Raw genomic sequence first — 15,959 nt, forward strand, 5'->3', positions numbered from 1 at the left:
GACAATACTTTTGTCAGGGACTGTACATACATTATTTGTATACACGTGCACATACAATTTTTGGAACAAATTTGTACCCAGAATTGAGCAAAACTTGACAAAAACTTTTGTTGTTGTTGTAAAACTGGTATAAAAAGATATATATATATATATACATACATGCATACATACTAAATACCTTTTTTATGCAGAAAGTTTTCTATGATGGCAACGTTTAGAGTGTGGGTTAGGTTATAAAATGTACAATTATCTGCATAAAAAAACTGTGTTTTTTTGTTGAATGTATTAATGTTGTCTGTATTCAAATTTGCACAAAAAGAGAGAGAGAGAGAGAGAGAGAGAGAGAGAGAGAGAGAGAGAGAGAGAGAGAGAGAGAGAGAGAGAGAGAGAGAGAGAGAGAGAGAGAGAGAGAGAGAGAGAGAGAGAGAGAGAGAGAGAGAGAGAGAGAGAGAGAGGACAGTCTATTCAACAGTGTGTGTCTCCTGTGCCACATGCATGGGCTCTTTTCATATTAAAATGCGCAAGCTACTGCTAACCTTTCAGCCTTGCGAGTGCTTTATCGCTTCAACAATAGCCACCATCTATCCGTCTTTTTTCTGATTTTCCTTCCTTATTCACTCCATGCTCCTCTTGTTAAAAATGCATCGGGCCCCTCACATGCTCGATTAAGCCGTTCCCTCCCCCTGTCTCATGCTAAACTCTAATATTGTTACACTGCATGTAAATAGCTAGCAGGGTAATTTGCCATGCCAAGCAGGAGCTCCTCTGCCACACACACACAATACACACACACACACACACACACACACACAATACACACACACACACACACACATCCAGTGATCACTAGAGCCAAATAGTAAGCCTTAGTCACACTTACACACACACACATAAGAGGAGCACCAGGTGAGCACTTCATCGCGTCCAGTTTTAGATGAAGTGGCTCTGTTGCTAATAGGACAGTGCCATGCTAATGCAAAGCACGCTGGGGTAGCGAAGGGCACACAGCCGAGAACGAGAGACACGAGCTCAAAACATCTGGAGTCGCTCCTTCTTGGAGCACAACCTGTTGTCTATCCGGAGAGGGATGGGAGCGCGAGGAGGAGACAGTAAGAGCCATGGGACAGAGAGAGAGAGAGAGAGGGGGGGGGGGATGAAAATAGGGTCAAGAGAACGAAGTGGCGCTGGTGCCATCACTGTGGTTTATGGAAAGGCTCAATGGAACGGTGCTCACGTCAAATTATTATGCAATTATTCAGTGATTAAAAAACACATTAATAACATGTTTTTTCCAATTCAGTTTGTGACATAAGATTATAAAATTAAAAATTATGATTAAAAAAATCATAGTGTTTGTGGTATTAAAAATGTCAACATGGCATAATATATTTTTATTTATTTATTAAATGAATAAGTAGTGAACTGATTTTGTTTTAGGATATTATTATTTAAATAACTTTGTACACCAAATCAGTGTTATTTTCTTATCATTGATATGCTATTATAGTTTTTATTAATATTAAGGCTTTTTGTTAGGTTTCTTAATGGCTTTTAAATATTCTTTCAGTTTTAGTATTAGCTATTTTATTAGCCAGTTAAACTAATAGAAAATAACTTTGTCCTGACAACTAGCTGAAATAAAATACGTGTAATAAATGCATTTTATTTAATGCAATGAAAGTATAGTTTTAGATTTAGTTAATAACCATGTGCAAAATAAAAGCAAACACAAAGCCATTTTGTAGTCATTTGTCAAGAAAATCATAAACCAGTTAATAACATCACAGAAACAGTATGTCAAGGTCAGTACGCCTCTTAAAATAGGATATAAAGGACCTTTTTATGACATGGCAACAAAGTACAAGCTACATTGTCAAACTATTTTATATATTATTTGTCACAATATAACTTTTTTTTTAAAAATGATTTACTAAAAAGCTTTTAAATCTATTTTTCTTTAAGGTTGTAATTTTTTCCACAATAATATTTAATACTTGATAGCTAATGGCTAAGTGTCTTCTTTCAAAAAAGCTTTTCAAGATGATTACGGTGTTTATATTTATTATTACACATTTAAAGTTAAGAAAACTATTAATTACTTTTTATAGATTTTTACATCACTTAACATTTATAAGAGCTATTAAAGAAATAAGAACAAGATGATTACATTTTATGAATGTTCGGAAAAGCAGGAAACTGACTAAAAATGTCATCACCACATCAAAAGCCTATATTTTGACGAATGTTGGTAATCAGACATTTAATGGTAGCCATTGACTTCCAAAAATATGTTTTTCCTACTATCGGCTAGCGTCAACTTTATGATCACCAACATTCTTCAAAATATCTTCTTTAGTTTTTAACAAAAGAAAGGAACTCGTACAGATTTGGAACAACATTAGGGTGAGTAAATGATACGATTTTTTTTCTTTTTGGGTGAACTACCCCTTTAAGCAAAGAAATGAGCGCAAGAGCGGACAAATGATGTAAGAACTGCGGGAATATAACTCATGAGCAGTAAAGCTGGACGGCTGAAGTCAGGGATGCTCATGAGTCGTTAATGAAATGACATTAAAAGTCTGATCTCATCCCGGATCTCAGAGAAAAACTGCTAACACCACACACAAATAACATCCCTCTCTCACTCAGAAGCAGTAAACACACACACACATAGACATACACGCATGCACACAGCACGGCCCCATAAAAAAACTTGTCTAAGTTTGAGCGAAAGAGAGAAAGAGGGAGAGAGTTAGATGACAGGAGGCTGCCTTCTTTCTTTTTCTGTTCGAGACTTACGACTGATGGACGCTGCAGTTGTAGAAGACAAAATCCACGCTGGCAAACTTCTTCCCCGTCTCCTTGGATTTCAGGTAGAGCTTCACCACCCGCTTGTCACCTGCCAGCAGACAAACAGTGAGCTTCAGCACTTTCTAACAAGCGGACGGAGGCTTTTAAAAGAGTGTGCGCATCACCTTACCCTGGTTGCGTGTGATGGGAGCGATCTCTCGCGCGGAGGGGGACAGACAGTAGATGCGTCCCCCCATGATGTGTCCCTCCGTCTCAGTGTAGTCCTCGAACGAACAGTTAACGCCCGCAGCCAGACTGGGGACGTTCTGAGCCTGAAGAACCAGCTGTAGGATCGAACACAGACCAAGAGACAGGAACAGATTTCCAATTTAATGTGTTTAGTTGGCATGACAAACACAGAACATTTGTTTAAAAGACACCTGGACTTTTGTTTCCAGATACTGTCTGGATATTTTTATCCGTATAGCATCTACACTTTCATTCCAATGCGTCTCCAGTGCAGTCAGACAGAGATCTGATCACAATTAAGTGCGAAAAAGGCAAATAAGCACTTCCATATTACTTGAAAGCTTGAAGTAATTTATCTACATTTATTGACAGATGATTCAAAATGTTACTTTTGGCATTTTGTCTCTTTCATTTCTAATCTTGTTAACAGGGATTAGAAGAGAAGGAGAAAAAATTTGATTGTGTAATCCAGTGAAAGTTTGATTATATCACGAAAATCAATATCACAAAATTAATCATATTAATAAATAATTCATAATCTGATTACAATAAAAGAGATTTCATTCACAAACAAACACACACTTGCCTGAACTTCAGACATGGTGACTGAAATATTGCTGGGCTGCACCATGAGTCGGACGCACTGCTCCAGCCTGGAGGCGAAGCGTTGGGGCTCATCAGCTCTCTCACAGCGGTCTTTACGTGAACATCTAAACACAAAAATTATTCAGCAGGAGGGACAACACCATTACTATTCATTTCTAAGAATAACCAACCAGGGAGATCAAACACATTTTATTAGTAAGCTGATTAAATTCGGAAGGTAACACTGTGTTGTGTGATGATGAAGGAACATTTAGTAGTGATTGAACTGAGGGGTTCTGGACCCCTAAAGACTCCCAAAGGCAATGAATCATTTCCATGACAAAATATGATGGTTTTTCATTCACCAATCGTTTCATGTTTTTGTCTAAACAAAAACAAAACAGAACAGAACCAAACTAAAAGCTAAAAATAAAATAAAAAAATCAAACAACCAAAAACAAAACAAAACAAAGAAAAAACTAACCAAACCAAACAACAAAAACAAAACAAGAACCAAACAAAAACAACCAAACCAAACAACCAAAACAAGAACCAAACCAAAAACCAAACCAATAAAATAACTAAACAAAAAACAAAACAAAACAGAACAAAGAAGCAAACCAAACACCCCAAAAAACAAACAAAAAAGAACCTAACAAAAAACAAACAAAAACCAAACCAAAACTTCACATTCAAACACTCCAGACACATCAGAATGCCCACCATCTTGGAAAAGTAAGCAAGTCGTCACTTACAGTAAGATTCAATGATGCTGCCACATTGTGCAGCTTCTGGTTGTGAAAGTGTAAATCTAAAGTGCTGAAGTGTATTGCAGATATAGATATTCTTATGAATATAACTATGGTTGCAAACGCTCAATGCTCAACTTTGAATGGTCATGTGCTGGCTTTGACCGTTCCAATATGGTGGACGACCTATAAATGAGACATCTATGACGTCATGCCTAGTGTCAACAAAGCAATTAGCTTTATATTAAAACAAAACTGTCTACGGTATTTCCCCATTCATATAGCCATGTAAAGGTGCGTGTATGTGTGTGCGAGCATCTGTGGAGTCAGGAGGTGAAGATACTCACACACTGTGCAGGACACACCAGCCGCAGTGGGGATCACCAGAAGCCAGACACTCGCTGCAGCTGCTGTACTGCTCACAGCTCTCCACCGGCACCCGGCTCACCTACAGACACACCACCTCGTAATTAGTTTTCAGACTCACTAGTTTTTATTTCAACATGTATTTTTATGTCCAGTTGCAGTCAGAAAATAGTTCCATCTAATAAAAAAAAGCACTTTTCCACTCAGTATCTATTAGCTGTGCAATGAGCTGTTAGCTTAGCAACATGCTAACGCCAGAGTCTGGCTGGAAACAAATTTTCTGTGAGAAATGTTTAAGTTAAGCTCATTTGACAGCATTTGATGCGTAATGCTATATACCACAGAAACTCTGACTAATTTCAAACCCAATTTTAAAAACGGTATTAAAAAAAGGAAAGAGCAATGTAAGCAAATGGCATTACCGTCTAAAGCAATTCAAGTTTCTGCTTTTACTTTTGTTTTTGGCAGACGCTTTTATCCAAAGTGGCTTACTTTAAATTCAAGGTAGGCAATACATTTTATCACGTTCATGTAAAATTGCTATGGCAAGACAGAAAGATGGAAATATCTAATGATCAACCTGCTTGATGCTTTCAGAGTGCTATGTGAAATCTGAGCACCGCGGCCCAAAACAGAGGTTGCCACTGTCATCAGTTCAACAAACACACACTTACTCATTCACACAGATACCATACATATTACAAAAGTCCAACAGAGAGAACAACTGGCTGAAACACGCTGAGAAATATTGTGAGCCACCTACACGTGTCTACTTTCATATAGTTTCATTCAGCCATCATAATGTCAGACAGGCAATCGATCGGCTCTCAGGACTCAATGGCTCCATTCCAAATCTAGACAGCTGCCAACCTAGACAGCATTTTTATTTATATAGCCATCAAAGGATGTTTGCAACAAGTGCAAATGAAGTCCAAAGCGGTCGACAAAGTGCAAAAGGTACGCTACTGGGTTTACGTTGTGATCTTTGAAGTTGTAGGTCTAATACAAAAGGATGAAACAATTAAAAAACAACACAAAGAAAATGGCCGACAACAGAGTGCTAAAGCAACAGATTGATAAGACACAAAGTGTTTTCTGGTTTTTGGGGTCTGCCATAAAAGAATGAGAGATTGCAGTTCTTTGGGGTAGGGAGTGTTCGGCGTCTGGAACATTTCAATTAAGCCGATTTTCCAATCGGAGAGCTGAGTATTGTGTCCTACCTCTGCTCTTTGTTTAAACGTCAGGACTGGAGACTATTATGCAGCAGCCATTCATACGAGAGAGAGAGAGAGCGCTCATCCCTCTCTATTTAAACGGCTGAAAGAGAAACCATTCATCTCTCTACAAGAGGAGGAGAAGCAAGGGGTGTATTAAATATAAATAACATCTGCAAAACGAGGCACGAGGCATTTGGGTCACAATGGAAAATTATCTCAATCAGAGAGCGCAGGAGGGAGAGAAAGAGTAGCAACATTCATTTGTGTTCAAACTGAGTGGGTCTGAAATTAGCCTGGACCCCCCATAAGAGTGCAGCAATACAAAATCAAAAAAATAAAGAGAGACGCTTGAATTATTGGCATGACATAATGTTTGTTTTTCAAAAAAACAGAAAAAAAGATATAATATTGAAATAAAAATATATAAAATATGATAAAATGTTTAATAGGCTACATATAAAATCATATAAAAATCTTGAACTACTAATAAAATAAAATACATAATATATAAAACATTTAAGCAAATAAAAGGTACTGATCGCTGGCACATTTGTTCATAACGCCTCATTGCTGAGCCCTGTCAGAATGCAAACGCTCATATCTGAGAAGGTCTGTGCAGATGTAATTGAGGATGGTGTGTTTTCTTTATTCTGTGTGAGGTTTGGGCATGTAATTGCGCCATCTGTGCAATTTGGGCCAAAAAATGGTCACGCTCTAAACGTGGCTGTGATGATCGATGGCTTATTTTTTCATCCCCAAAACACACACACCTCAGAGAGCAAGTGCACATTTTCCGTGAACACACAGTCCAAATGAATAGGTCAATCTTTTGCCCCTCCCCCCTAAAATGACACCGCCTAATTTAGAAAGAGCAAACTTTCTAGACTAGGAGGCCTTTTCTTTCTTATAACACCCCCCCTTCAAAGCCCTCCCTTTTCATCTATCTTCAATTTGGCCTTGCACAAAAGAAGAAATGGCAGATGAAACCATAGATCATGGCCAGGAACCCAGACGCAGCCTAGAGGGAGAGGATGAATGGGAAAAAAAAGAAAGAGAATGAGAGAAAGAGAGAGATTCCACGCAGCCAAAGCCATTTGCAGGTTGTCTCTTGGTACACGGTGACAGGACTTGTTGCTCCAGAGCCGCATTAAGCCCAGCTGCAGAAGTAAAGCTCTGCTAATATAGGTTCCATTTCTTTAAGAACGTCTCCCACACCAAATATAAATTATGTATCGCCATCAAACCGATAAATGCCCTGTGGGGTAAATGTCCACAGTTAATCTGAGTCAGGTTGAGAGTCCCAACACCATTTCAATGATAAACAGCATCCTGGGACGCAACATCTGCGGTCATATAACTGACGGGACACACCTGCAACACCAAATCTGAATTTACAGTTCATCTGTAAAGCCAAAACTGTCAAAAATATTCACACCTGCGACTGCATATCAATTGAAGCCTTAGTAATATGCCAAGTTACTTGGCAGCAGTTAACATTCAAAAGCTAAGCTGATAAATATAGTTAATATTTTATAATATATTGAATATTTATTCAAACTGGTGTGGAGGAATATTTAAGTATAATATAATACGCCAACTTGAGCCTGCACGTTACAGTGATTTTTACAACAGTTACACAGGATTTCTTAACCATGGTAGTGATGGGGAGTCGACTCCAAAAGAGTCGATTCCTCGACTCTGAATAGCCCCAGAGTCGGGGTCGACTCCAGTACACCAATCGACTCTCGGTGTCGATCTGTTGCAGTGTCCGAAAGCGCTCGTTTACTGATTGTTTACTGAATCTCTCATCTAGAGTGCATGGCTATAAGCAAGGAGTGAATGAAATGAAGCGAGCCGCGAGGTAATCGCCTACTCTGACACCACGTCAGAGAGCTGTCGCAGAAACTTTGTCACACACATTTATTTGAGAGCTTACTTTAGAAATAGAAAACAATCACAGCGACTTTAGTTTGTAATTGTAGGCTTCCTCCATGCTAGCTTTAGTTTAATTGATTGTATATATTATTGCAATACATACACTGTAAAAAATTATTTAGAAAAATAGTTACCTGGTTGCCTTAAAATTTTGAGTTCAATGAAATAAAATTTTGAGTTAATACAACGAACATTTTTTGAGATTCGACAACCTTTATTAAAATATTATTAAAAGATTTTGTAAGCATATTGGGTAATTATGTGTGTTTTATTTCTGATGACGCAGTGAAACATGCCAAATTGTGCTATTTTCATGATTTATCACATTTTTTATGTGGTTCAGATACAAAAATATTTTGAGTTTCTATTTATTAAACTAATTTCCTTCATTGTATCAACTCAAATTTTTAATTTCAATAAACGCACAATTTTAAGGCAACCAGGTTACTTACTTTTTTAAGTTAAACCAACAAAAACCACCACAAATTTTTTACAGTGTATAGATTTGGCTTCCCATGATTAACATCAATAAACTAACCATAAATCATAAAATTAAAAATTCTGACATCAAGAAGAAACGCATACAGTGTGCATTCTTTTATGTCTTTAACTCACCTTTTAAGACAATGATCATGTGCGCTTAGCGCCATCACTCGACAATCATATCTTTTTTCGTGACTTTTACGTGATAAAATTATGTATTGGTAATAGATATAGAAACATGATAGCCACAAAAGTCATCGCTAAATTGGACTAATTTGGACAGCCACGCTAAAAGTGTGCGGTTTTAATAAGAGGATTTTAGGACTTTGTGTCAGGGGGAAATAATTTAAATATGTAACAGCTATTTTTTTCTGATTTCTTACCCTGTTTTGATGTAAAGTAAATAAAGTTGAGGAGTCGATTCCATAGACTCCCATAGTGAGTCGACTCCAAAAAACCTGGAATCGAGCACCCCTAAACCATGGTAAAATCATGCAAAATCAACGCACAACCTTTCATAGCTTACTGCTTTCTGTTATTCATTCTTAAAATGAGCAGGCCATTTAAAAAAAAAAATAATTGTGTAAACCATAATACATTTAAATTCAGGATTCGTAGATGAATAGAATGCTCAAAACATTTTGCATTTATTTACAATTTTAATTTTTGGTTTTATGTTTTAGAGTCATTTTTGTTTTATAAAAGTATTCACTTCGTATAATTGTTTTAAACGTTAGTGTACCTTTTAGTATCAAGCAAAATTATAAATTGAGTAAGAATAAAAATCATAAATAACACCCTGTTGTTTCTCTTCACTTTGAAACATTATATTTTGAGCTATTATACAATAGATGTTTCCTTCAAGCGATATGAACTAGCGGTTACTGCACATGCTCTATAGAGAAACTGAGATGTGTGGGCTCACATTTGTCCATTTCTCTCTCTCTCTCTCTGGTCTTATGAGGCAAACCCAGAGCACATATAGCATTTGTACCTTTTAAAAGTTGCAGAGAATCCAATTTTTTATGTATATGTAGGTATACATGTTCATTTTTTTTTTTTTTTTTTTTGGGGGGGGGGGGGGGTAATTTAATTGTTTTATAATGTTTGTAATTAAAAGAGGTTTAAAATCAAGTCTCTCTCTCTCTCTCTTTCTCTCTCTCTCTCTCATAAAGTGGCAAAAGACCGATAAAATAATAGTTTTATTATATCAGACTAACTTTCCAAGGCACTGACTTGACAGTATAATCAACATGTCTAATTAGCCCAGTGTGCTGACATTCAGACTCCGCCCCCTCCGGAGGAACCGTACGTCACTGCCGCTGAAGACCTGCCATCATATTTGTCACCGACTTAATCACAGATATAATCTACAACTCTTAGCTTAAGATCAATTTTGGCTGCATACTTAAATTACTCCATAATTAGTTTTAAATGGTGGCTTTTGTTTAGGTTATATAAAGCAACTGCCTGTAATAATAAACAAATATTAAAACAGTTAATGATGTTCAGTAGTTTAACCTCCAACAAATGTCTGCCACATGCTACAAACTCACAATTCCATCCGTGTTTCTCAAAGAGCAAATTTGCGAAGAAACGGCCTTCACGGTGCAGAGTGTTATTGAACGCAAACGCTCACTGCTACATGTCAGCAGAGTCTCCAGCTACGAGCTCAATAAACCTCCTGCTTTATCAATACCAGCACACATTCAAGGATTTGTGTGTGTGCAACGTGCATGGTTTATGGATATCACCATGGCAACATCTGGCATCTGGAATGGCTCACTTGGTCAGTGTGTCACGTCTGGACGATCTCCTCAGTAAAATCACGGTGAGAAGGGGAAAAAAGAACAAATTAAGTGTTGCAAAATGACGGAATGGGGGAAAAAAGGCTAGCAGAAAAGAAAAGCTAGCAAAAGAATGAAAATTATGAGCGTGTGAGTGCCATAAATGGCTTCGTCCAGCTGTGAGGTGAACTGTGGTCTGGTTTTATTTGCTGTAAGTGTCTTTCTCTGTGAGGTTGTGTTTACACTACCAGCCAAAATTTGGACACACTTCAAATTCAAAAGGGCCCACCACCGACTCCACTATAGACCGCATTAGAAAATCTAAAGCAAATGAATCTAATAACAACAATAAAAGTGTGTAAGTGTGGAGTGTGTGTGTGTGTGTGTGTGCATGTATAATATATAAATATATTATTTTATCACAACTACAGGGGTTTTCTTAACTATGGTAAAATCACAGTAATGAACAAACATATGTAGCGTATTGCTTTAATTATATATATGGCTGTCAAATAATTAATTATGATTAATCGCATACAAAATAAAAGTTTTCGTGTTTTCATAATAATATGCGTGTACTGTGTATAATTATTATGCATATTTGAAAACACACATGCATGTATATATTTACGAAATATTTGCATGTATATACTGAATCTATATATTTATATCATTTATATTATAAATAAATAACACATTTTTCTTAAATATATACATGCATGTGTCTGTATTTACGTATATATTCATAATATTTATACACAGTACACACATATATTATGTAAACAAAAACTTATATTTTGAATGTGATTAATCATGAATAATCATTTGACAGCACTAATATATATATACAAACATACTCGTATAACTTTATTTTTCAAAGAAACTCAAATCATCTTAGTTTATATTATACCAGTCTATAAACTTTTATTCAGTTTAAGTATAAACTTTTAGATTGAAATGTTATTAAGATTTGAAACAAAAATGTAGTCAAGCGTGTCCAAACTTGTGACTGATATACATTTACTACTACTTGAACAGACACACACACACATAGAGCGAACTGAAGAGCTGGCAGTTTCTCCTTCCGTCTTGTCACATTGCCTATATTAAGACGTCCGCCACACAAATCAGATTACAGCCAGCTGATACTTCCTCTCGGTCCTCTGATAGAGGAGCACAGAAGAACACTGACCTTCAGAGAGAGAGAAAGTCGTGTAGTGTTTCCTCACTGTACTGTGTTACACAGAAGCCATGAGGTGCAGCTATGTGAGGAAACAATACAAGCACTGTCATTATGATCAAAAGCTTCTAACAGAGGGAGTGATACGCATGTACAAATATACACATGCTTTCAAACCCACATATGCTCCCACAGCGGACAAACACTGGGCATTATACTTGGTGATGGAGCCAAGTGCTGCCGTTGAAGTCCGGGGAATGGGTCAGTCTCACAGAAACATATCCAGGTCATATTTCCCACCAAAAGAAAGATAGAAAGAAGGATCTATATATGACTTCAGATACAAAAGCATATATAGTGTGATGCTTTGGGCAATGTTCTGCTGGGAAACCTTGGGTCCTGCCATCCATGTGGATGTTACTGATATATATATCTATAGCAGGGTGCATTATCCTGCTGAAAAGGAACATCGTTTCCATGAAAGAGTGTACATGGTCTGCAATAATGCTTAAGTAGGTGGCACGTATCAAAGTAACATCCACATGGAAGGCAGGACTCAAGGTTTCCCAGCAGAACATTGCCCAAAGCATCACACTGCCTCTGCCGGCTTGCCTTCTTCCCATAGTGCATCCTGGTGCAATGTGTTCCCCAGATAAGAGATGCACATACACATGGCCATAACCGTGATGTAAAAGAACACATGATCCATCAGACCAGGCCACCTTCTTCCATTGCTCCGTAGTACAGTTCTGATGCTCACGTGCCCACTGTTGCAGCATATGGCAGTGGACAGGGGTCAGCATGGGCACAGTGACTGGACTGCAGCTATGCAGACCCATATGCAACAAATTGTGATGTTCACTTGCTGCCTAATATATCCCACCCACTAACAGGGGCTTCACCTGTCAGTGGTCATAATGTTATGCCATAAAAATGTCACAGTACAAACAGTACTAATGCTGTATGTATATGTATATAAAATGTACTACTTGTTGTAAAAAAAAATCTATATTATTTCAGTATGTATAGATCGCAAAGGGACAGCAGTCTAATAAACCTGCTGTCTGTAAATCAGAGAGCAAAACAAAAAGAAAATGTTGCTCTTGACAGAATAATTTTTGTAACGTCAATTGTAAGAATGAATCTGTATTTTCTTTTAATAACACTGGATATTCTTCATATTTGATTACTTTAATTTCTGTAGTATTTCTTATTTTATCACTGACTGTTTACTTGTCTTTTTTTGTAAATGTAGTTTACAACAATTACTACAATTTTATAATATAACCGTTTTATACTTATATAAATTATTCTTCCAGTAACGCTTTATTTTAGGGTTCATTTATTAACTATTAACTAATTGCTTATTAGCATGCATATTACCAGGATATTGGCTGTTTATTAGAACTTAAAGCAAGTTAAGCAAGAACTTAAAGCAAGTCCTTTACTCGCCCCATCATGAGGGGGAGTAAAGGATGACAGAATTTTCATTTTTGGGTGAACTATCCCTTTAAGTAAGGGACAATAAAAAACGTTTTATATGATGAACAGATGAATTTATTCACACATAAACATTGATCAGCTTACACATCAGTTGTGGTAAACAGAAGCTCAAGCAGGTTTGCTTGATGTGTGAGAACCAATGAGGTTCATTCCTGTGTTACACAGCACATTTGAGCTCCATCAAGAACCAATGAGGTTCATTCTTGTGTTACGCAGCACGTTTGAGCTCCATCAAGAACCAATGAGGTTCATTCTTGTGTTACACAGCACATTTGAGCTCCACATATTAAAAGCACATATTAAAGGGATAGTTCACTTTAAAATGAAAATCCTGTCGTCCTTTACTGCCCCTGAAGTTGTTTCAAACCTGTATGAATTTCTTTTCTTCAGCTGAACACAAGGGAGGATATTTTAAAGAATGTCAGTAACCAAACAGTTAACTGGAGCCATTGACTTATATTTGTTTTTCCTACTATGAACGTCAATGACTCCAGTTAACTGTGGTTACTGACATTCTTCAAAATATCTTCCCTTGTGTTCAGCTGAAGAAAGAAATTCATACAGATTTGAAACAACTTGAGGGTGAGGAAAAGATGACAATTTTCATTTTAAAGTGAACTATCCCTTTAATGCCTTATTCTGCGTGACCTTATTCTAGATCTCTTAATCCTACCCAATACCTAAACTTAAATTCTACAAAACTACCTTACTAACTATTAATAAGCAGTAAATTAGGAGTTTTGAGAAAAACATCTTAGTTAACAGTGAATATGTGTTCCCCATACTAAAGTGTTACTGTTCTTCCTCGTTACATTAATGAGAACGAAACGGAGATTTTTTGCATTGAAAGGATGAGATTTTTGAGGTTGAATGTGCTTGAAAATGCAAAAGAATCCAAACCAATTAGTTTTTTTATTTTGATATGTCTTTCTCTTCAGTTTGATTTGATATACGAGCCGGACGCGTTCTGGACAGGTTTCATGAGTCACCCAAAAAGCATAAACAATATCCCTGCAAACTACACAAGCAATAAACCAAACTGACAAATCCATTGATGGACTTTTTTTTCAGAAATTCCTCCAAGCCTCAGATAAATGTTGTAAACTTTATCGTCCGAATGGCAGCGTGCGCTGTTTAAATCAAGCTAACGCTAATCGAAGTTTCTTCTCGCTTAGTATGGGACAGCTTTATGTCTTCCTGCGGACCCCAGAGCGGCGGAAAGAGATGTCGGGGCTATCAGCAACTTTTAATTAAGTGGGTGTGAATATGGGAAATGGAAAATTGTTCTGTCAACCCGACGAAATGGAGTTTTTGATGTTTGAGGCACAACATGCGCCTCCGCCTGCCGTTTCTATTATCCAATGGAGAGATACAAATGGAGAAAGAAAAAAACATGAGGAGCAAAGGGGGAGGTGGACGTGAACAACATACGGCATATCTTCCCCCAGATCAGTAAAAAAACAGCAATATGACTCAACATTAGGGTCCTGGTCTCTTTTCTAATGCTGTGTGATATCTCTGTAAGCCTGAGGTACGGAAGTCAACATATTAAAATGTGGGACGGATCGGGAGGCCGGATTATGATGTGATTGCGTTTACATATCATCTTAAAAGTTTCTGTTCGCTAGATTCAAAGGGGAACAATAACATCTCTGGCTTTCACAAGAGAACCCGGTTGCGTTCGTCCACCTCCTCGAACATAATAAAACCTGCAGGAAAAACTACGTGAGTCAGGCTAGAGATGCGACGGAGGCTTGTTAGCCGGTGCTATTGACAAGAGAGATGGCGAGATGCCTCAGATTACGATAAACAGGGAAAGAAGTGAATGTGGGGAGAGAAAAATTAATGAAAGATGGCTTCAAGGAAGCCGGAGTGATCCAATCACAATCTGTCTCCCACGACCGCTGTCAGTTCTCAAAGAGGCAGCAATATCTCAGCGAGACAGAGCGAGAGGGAGAGAGAGGACCCGCTATTTGAAAGGAAATGACCCCTGGGGCACCTCTCCCATTGACTCCTTCCTCCATAGGAGGAGGACCACTTAAAAGAGAGGGGAGAAAGAAAAGAAAAAAGATAGATGAAGGAAAGAAGACAGAACAAATTGCTTCAAACCAATTAATTTCCACTTCTCTCTTTTGCTCGGTCCTTTGGGTGTTGGTGTGCAGCGGCTACAGACTGAGAGCGAGCGGCCTGTGAAACTCATTCACCTCATCCTGTACGCCCTAACCCACTCCAGCATCTGCAGAATAAAGCACTGCAGGTGGACACAATAAACCGCATGCATGTCAACACATTTGCGGCAGATGCACTTAAAGATAACAGCAAATGTGACAAAGTAGGATACAATGAAGGATGGGGCTTGATTTCACCCATTAAGCTTTGATTCAGCTGCAAAAAGTGGACTACGATATTGATTATTAAATCCCTTCAAGAGATAAGGTCTGACAGCTATACGCAATTACCACAGAGTTCAGAGCTACGCAACTACCACTTTGGCGCTTCAAAAAGTTCATAAAGAGATCGTAAAACGAAGCCATATGAATTGAGCAGTTAAAGGGATAGTTCACCCAAAAATGAAAATTCTGTCATCTTCTACTCACCCTCATGATGTTCCAAACCTGTAAGAGTTTCTTTGTTCTGCTGAACACAAAAGAAGATATTTTGAAGAATGTTTGTAACCAAGCAGCTAGAGCACCCATTCACTACCATAGTAGGGGAAAAATACTATGGTAGTAGTGAATGGGAGCTCTATCTGCATTGTTACCAACATTCTCCAAAATATCTTCTTTTGTGTTCAGCAGAAGACAGAAACTCACACAGGTTTGGAACATCATGAGGGGGAGTAAAGGATGACAGAATTTTCATTTTTGGGTGAACTATCCCTTTAAGTAAGGGACAATAAAAACGTTTTATATGATGAACAGATGAATTTATTCACACATAAACATTGATCAGCTTACACATCAGTTGTGGTAAACAGAAGCTCAAGCAAATTTGCTTGATGTGTGAGAACCAATGAGGTTCATTCCTGTGTTACGCAGCAGATTTGAGCACCATCAAGAACCAATGAGGTTCATTCCTGTGTTACGCAGCACATTTGAGCTCCATCAAGAACCAA

General features: G+C 37.7%; 1 protein-coding gene across 1 annotated transcript in view; it reads right to left on the reverse strand.

The window, feature by feature from the left end:
• plxna1a (plexin A1a) overlaps positions 1-15,959 on the reverse strand; it is a 259,133-nt gene that overhangs the window by 110,754 nt on the left and 132,420 nt on the right. The window contains exons 5-8 of the mRNA XM_067445763.1: positions 4,721-4,821; positions 3,626-3,749; positions 2,981-3,134; positions 2,800-2,899 (exon numbers count right to left, since the gene is read on the reverse strand). Coding sequence (XP_067301864.1) covers positions 2,800-2,899; positions 2,981-3,134; positions 3,626-3,749; positions 4,721-4,821 — 479 coding nt within the window. The remainder of the gene's footprint in view (positions 1-2,799; positions 2,900-2,980; positions 3,135-3,625; positions 3,750-4,720; positions 4,822-15,959) is intronic.

This window comes from Pseudorasbora parva, chromosome 6, assembly GCF_024679245.1.
Source record: "Pseudorasbora parva isolate DD20220531a chromosome 6, ASM2467924v1, whole genome shotgun sequence".
Classification (NCBI taxonomy): domain Eukaryota; kingdom Metazoa; phylum Chordata; class Actinopteri; order Cypriniformes; family Gobionidae; genus Pseudorasbora; species Pseudorasbora parva.